The sequence below is a fragment of the Cryptomeria japonica genome, chromosome 3 (assembly GCF_030272615.1).
Source record: "Cryptomeria japonica chromosome 3, Sugi_1.0, whole genome shotgun sequence".
NCBI classification, from domain to species: Eukaryota; Viridiplantae; Streptophyta; class Pinopsida; order Cupressales; family Cupressaceae; genus Cryptomeria; species Cryptomeria japonica.
In genome coordinates, this window is record NC_081407.1 from 98818020 (window position 1) to 98824019 (window position 6000).

Consider the following 6000-nt stretch of genomic DNA (forward strand, 5'->3'; position numbering starts at 1 on the left):
GAATTTTCTTTACCGTTGTATCACAACCTTTTGGACAAAGAAATGTCTCAATTTAAATCAGAATAACAAACACAAGAACTATAAATTTGAATGTAACAACATAGACATATTTACTAACCTTATTTTGAAGGTGAAAATTTATACAATTTCTTAAATTGTTCAAAGCCATACAAATTGATAATGGTGGAGGTTGCAAGTTGTATTCTAAAGTCATAAACATATCACTCTACAGAAGCATAAATAAAATAATAAATATATTCATCCTCTTCCAATATTTGCCCCCTCCTTGCTAGATTGCACCATTACTAGGCTCTATGCCTGTAGACTCTTTAACCTCAGACAGAACATCTTTAATGCCCTTAGGATCATAAATTTACATCTTCTTGAACTTAATTCAAATCCTACAGGGAATTCGGAAGGAGCGTAATTTTTGTTGTCAATAAGTATCAAGTTTTTACTTTTTTTTTGCAATTTGAAAGGAAAAGAATTTTATTTTCACTAGACGGGTTAAGGTACACTGTAGTTTCATTCAAAAGGGCATGCGCTAATTACATTAAAGAAAACAAATATAGTTTATTGATTTAAATTTATATGAAAATACTCATATAAATGACTTTTGGCGATTTCTATGGTTGGGAGCATCACCGAACTGTATTAACCATGTCAAGATAGCCCTAAAAGTCACAGTTCCTTCTGTTGAATTTTTTTTAATCAAATTTACCTTTGTACTAACATGTTCTCTCGCTTTTTAGATACAGGATTTGTTTTCTTATTATTTCCACGTAGATGAATTATTTTGATGCGATTATTCATCTCATTTTAAACAAAGAAGCCTTTGTTGCAGTTTGGTTTATGATTAGCAAGATTTACATTTTAGTATAACTCTTTTAAAGCTTTAAGCCACTCTCCGCATCTTTGAAAGACTTACAGTATTGTTTTAAACAACTCTTTTTGAAACATTTTTTTCTAAAGCTTCACTTGTTTATTGGAAAAAAATCATCTAATATATCTTTGATAAAATTTGATGTCGCAGATATGTCAAGATAGGCATAAGATCTGGAACACCAGTTTCCCTGAATGGAAAAGAACTTTCTCCTGCAAATTTATTAGCAGAATTGAATACAATTGGGGGAAGACATGGTATAGGACGTGTTGACATGGTGGAGAACAGGTTGGTTGGCATGAAGAGCCGGGGTGTGTATGAAACTCCCGGAGGCACAATTCTTAATGCAGCCATACGGGAATTAGAATCCCTTACACTTGATAGAGAAATGATGCAGGTTAAAGATATCCTGGCTCTAAAATATGCAGAGCTGGTTTATGCAGGTAGATGGTTTGATCCATTAAAATACTCAATGGATGCATTCATGGAAAAGATCACAGAGACAACTACTGGAACTGTAGTATTGAAGCTTTACAAGGGTTCTTTGTCTATTGCAAGTCGAACTAGTCCATACAGTTTATATCGTCAAGATATATCCTCTTTTGAGGAGGGTAGCGGAATTTACAACCAAGCAGATGCTGCTGGTTTCATTCGTCTCTATGGCCTTCCAATAAGAGTCCGAGCTATGCAACAAAATGGAATATAATGTTAAAAAGGATCTTTGCCATGCTATTTTGTACGTGATGACGGGGGTGAAGGCTGTTCTGCCATAGAAGTTGCATATGTGTTCAGCTTGTTTTGCATATTTTGCATCATAGCATTCATATTAGTAGATGACTGTCAAGCACACTGAGTAAAAGCTGAAAGGTGTATGATGAAACTATGTGATTATAATTCCACAGTTCTTGTTACAGAAGTTTTGTATTGCAGTTCACTTTGAAAATTGATATTTTTACTTCACTCCTCCTGGCTAAGAGCATTGGATTCACACCATAGTTCAGGTGGTATTGTGTTTGGTCCACTTTTGGAGATATTAGTAATGCTACTAGCTACCAATGATAAGATTGTTGTAGTTCTAAAGTCAATCCATGCTGATCAATATTTTATAAGTAGTGGTTCACATCTCATAAGCATGCATGCTCCATAGTGTTGGAACACCAGAACTTTCTAGGAGATGACACATACCAGTAATACTTTGGCTCAGGCCTGCTGAACTATGGAGTTTCCTTCAAACATGCTTGTTTAGCTTGCTATGTTATTTGGAAAACTTTCCACAAGTATTTTGCCTTTTGAACTATTCATTTTTGGGGTTCCCTAGCTGATTCAGTTTTATGGAAGTGGTGTTTCCATAGGGCATCAAATAATTTGAGGTAATTTGGTTGGCTTAGATTCAGTAGTTTTGAGTCAATCTCTATTTAACTATATGAGTAAACATGTTGACAATAACACTTAACATTGCAGGCTATTATTCCTTCATTTAAACAGGTTGGAGTCCTATATACTTAATGATAAATAAGAGTCAAAAGGAGGAAAGAGGAAATTCCTAGATTAGTTTGTGAAAAGCATCCAGATTTCTTTGATAAGAAGTTGGAATGTATGGGAACAATCCTGCACTTGCTGAGTGGTAGAGTTTCTTAATACAAACTATAAACTGATATGGGCGATGGATTGGACATATTGTTACACAAGAATCAGGATCCTCAATCGTTCCATTCCTCTTTACCCCTCAAAGACACTAACCGGAAATGAGTATTTTTAGAAGGCATAATCAGATGTTGTCACAAAATACATTTGTTCTGTAGAATGCGTTTTATGAAGAAAAAACTCTCCTCACTGGAATTAACTTAGTCTTAACCTGTAACAATTATGTTAAAAAATCCTTGAAACAATTTGGTTCTATGCTAGCCAACATTGTGTCTGTATGGTAATATGCTTTGTAATACATCATTTCTTTTTCCCCCTTGAATGCCATGAAAGGAATGGCCGCCCAAACTCTACATTGAATGCAACAAGAAGCTGGGGTGAAATTTGACAGCGTACCTTAGCCGTGCAATGAATTTCGTGATGGTAAATCATTTTGAGTGACAGTACTTCCATAAATACAAAATAATTGTTTTACATGAAACAATGGCAGATGAGTTCACAGAATAATATTTAGCTTAGTGTACAACAGCTTTGCCACAAATCAATTTCTGTGCAGGCCACCACTTAAAAAAGATTAAAACATGACAAAGAAAATTTAATCAATAGGTTACTACTGTATTCTAAATCAAACAAAATTTATTAAAACTACGTGCAGTATTAATCGAATCGTTGGATAATGACTGTAATCAGTCCTAATTTTCTGTGAAGGCATAAAAACATCGGAAAAATTAAACTACTCTTACCGTATGGCAAATTGAGAACAATATGCCAGGTAATCATCGTGCCGTTTATAGAGACTGTATCACGGCAGAGCAGACGCATGGATCATCGCACGACATTTGGTTGGAAAAAGTGGCGATTGAGGAAGAGTACTGCTTAAGAAAGAAAATTAGAGAAGGCATTGGCACTGCACAGAGGCCTGTAACTTTATAGTCATTCCGATGGCTTATAAAGGCGTTCACTACCGGACAGTGTGAGGACTAGATTCGTCATTAATTAAAGGATGCCTTATCACCATTGAATATTATGAAAGATATTAATTAATCAATTTTTTCCATTGGTATTGTCATTGGATCGATTTTTCCTGTAGTATTTAATATTCTATTTTTATTCTTGCAGGCGTCATCTATATGCCAAATTTCACTATTGCCGTTGGCACTATACTATTGCATTGATTTTTTCTAAACTTCCAATTAATCCGTCCAAATTAAACCAATAATATGCTATAATTTTCTGATAAAGATCAAGATCTGTTTTTGCTAGAGCGAGCATGAAAATTTCTTCATGAAAAAACAGTAAAAAACAAAATCTTTTCTTGATTCTTACTGGTTCAATAGTTTGGAGTAATCTTATTCTAACCTTAACGAGAAAAGCATTTTGACATTTTTAATGTAAATGTCCATTTCTGCACTATTTGTGCTTCTAACTGTAGACACGCTTAAAATTTTGTTTAAACGGAATAACTAATCCACACCTTCGAAATTTACTTGTCTGGAAGAATCTTTTCGGTGATAATATTTGCTTTATTTCACGGGATAAATTCAAAGAAAATAATAACAATTCTGTGTCGCGCTGGAAGCAATTACCCTGCATAAACACCAAAATTCTTCTACAATTCACCCCCTTCGATCTTCTTGATTCGTCCAGATGCCCTGGTATAAACATGTATTTAAACGTCATTAGGGGATCTTTTACCTAAACAGGAAAAAGACTCTGCAAGGAATAGTGTGCAATGATTTCTAAACGTTACAGACAATGAGCGCATTTTATACGCTTGAAATTTGGTTTGTGACAATTAAACTTCTGGCCCTATTAAATCAGTATCTTGTAAAGATCAATGTACAAAACAAGAACGAACAAAGAAAAAATAATTTATTTACGGAGCCATGAGGTTCAAAGACACCCTCGTTTTCTTTACCCAATGGTTTGGTTTCACTATACATTCCTTTCTACATTACAACAACGTTTTAGACGATGCTTTCCAATTTCAGGTTGGGACCCCACACAAAATATCTTTGGATGTCTTTCACATCAAGTTTTTTTATAGTTGTAATTTATGTTTTATTTAATTATTATAATTTATGATGTTAAATTTTGACATACATGATCATGACACAATGGCCCTTGCCTCTCACTTTAGAATGTCTCTGTGTGTTAAAAAAGAAGCAATTTAGTTTTTTTATTTTGTACTAAAATCCTGAAGATCAAATATAAATATTATGTTCAAAATTGCAAGTATATCTCAAACCTTTTATTGAGGTACAAGTAGAAAATATTTTTTTCTCTCACGTTCTAATATAATTTCATTCTATTTATGCTTGGAACACCTTGGAACACCTTGCAAATTAAAATATTTTTATATTTTGTAATTTGATAATATTGTTTAGACAAGTTTTGTATATAATATTGTAAATGTATCACATATGGGTGATGCATTGGGATAATAGTTAAATGAGCATATGGTATTTGGGCTTATTAGACAAATGCATTTAACAATTTTGGATAATTGCAAAATGCATTCAATATTGTAAAAGTATTTAATGCTTGTGACACGTGGACCGACTTGGTTGAGAGAAAAAAGGGGCCACCATGGAGATGGTTGAGCATTAGTTACTAGTGCATTGGTTGCATTGAATAATTCTACTTTGGACATTAAGTAATGGTGACAAAAGGCTATGAAGATTTTAGTTGATTTCATCTTGTTTCTTTCTTGCTAGGCTTGGGATGGAGTTATTCATAGCTTGTTGGTAATTGCTTGATCATCTTATACTTCTTCATTGTGAGTGGCACTTGGCTTGATTGCTTCTTTAGATCTCGAGGAATATGGATTAGAACGCTCGACTCTCATTTGTTTAATGGTTGGTCTCATGGAGAGAACAACAAGAATTGCTTGTTGTATAAGGTTAGATCTTGCATGATTTCTCCATGGTTGAGAGAGCTGATCTCTATGTTAAGGCTCTAAATGTAATGTTGTACGGTAACGATTTTGTTATTGGAAATACATGTTTTTTCGTTGTTTTGGAGGCAAGGGTTTTCTCGAAAGTTGTCTTTTTTTTATTTTTATAATTTTATTTTTTCTGTGATAATTTTCTCTTTCATCCTTGTAATGTGTGTTTTATGTTAGAATGTTAGAATTTATATAGGCTAGTGATTTCATTGTAACATTAAAATTAATTTGCAATGCACGGTTAAGGTTAGAAAATTGCCTTCATTTTCTTATGTTTGGTATCCATTTAGTATCATAATAAGTTAATGATTTGGGTATTGGCACTCGTATATTTCCTTCTATTTGGTATTGATCTTGGTTTGGAGGATGGAGGAGAAGCCTTCCTTGGACAATGATATTAATCATTGTTCCTCGTATAATGGATTAGAAGAGGAACAACAGAGCACACTTTGAGCTTTGTGCTCAAAATGGATGATTTGCTTGATTATGACATAATTGTGGGTCATCATGTTGGTTTCCTTGGAGT

At 33.8% G+C, this 6000-nt stretch overlaps 2 protein-coding genes across 6 annotated transcripts in view; one reads left to right on the forward strand and one right to left on the reverse strand.

The window, feature by feature from the left end:
* The window catches only part of LOC131046031 (argininosuccinate synthase, chloroplastic), a 26793-nt gene extending 24950 nt beyond the window's left edge, over positions 1 to 1843 (forward strand). For all 4 annotated transcript variants that reach the window (XM_057979679.2, XM_057979681.2, XM_057979678.2 and 1 more), the window contains exon 11: positions 1034 to 1843. In XM_057979679.2, the coding sequence (XP_057835662.1) occupies positions 1034 to 1589 (556 nt within the window). In that variant the 3' untranslated portion in view covers positions 1590 to 1843. The remainder of the gene's footprint in view (positions 1 to 1033) is intronic.
* Positions 1 to 4322, reverse strand: part of LOC131046032 (uncharacterized) — an 18957-nt gene extending 14635 nt beyond the window's left edge. The window contains exon 1 of one of the 2 annotated variants that reach the window (XM_057979682.1): positions 4114 to 4322. In XM_057979682.1, coding sequence (XP_057835665.1) covers positions 4114 to 4207 — 94 coding nt within the window. In that variant the 5' untranslated portion in view covers positions 4208 to 4322. Of the gene's footprint in view, positions 1 to 3270; positions 3552 to 4113 lie in introns of those variants that run through there. The other variant, XM_057979683.1, reaches the window with a different exon arrangement.
* Between the last annotated feature and the right edge of the window lie 1678 nt (positions 4323 to 6000).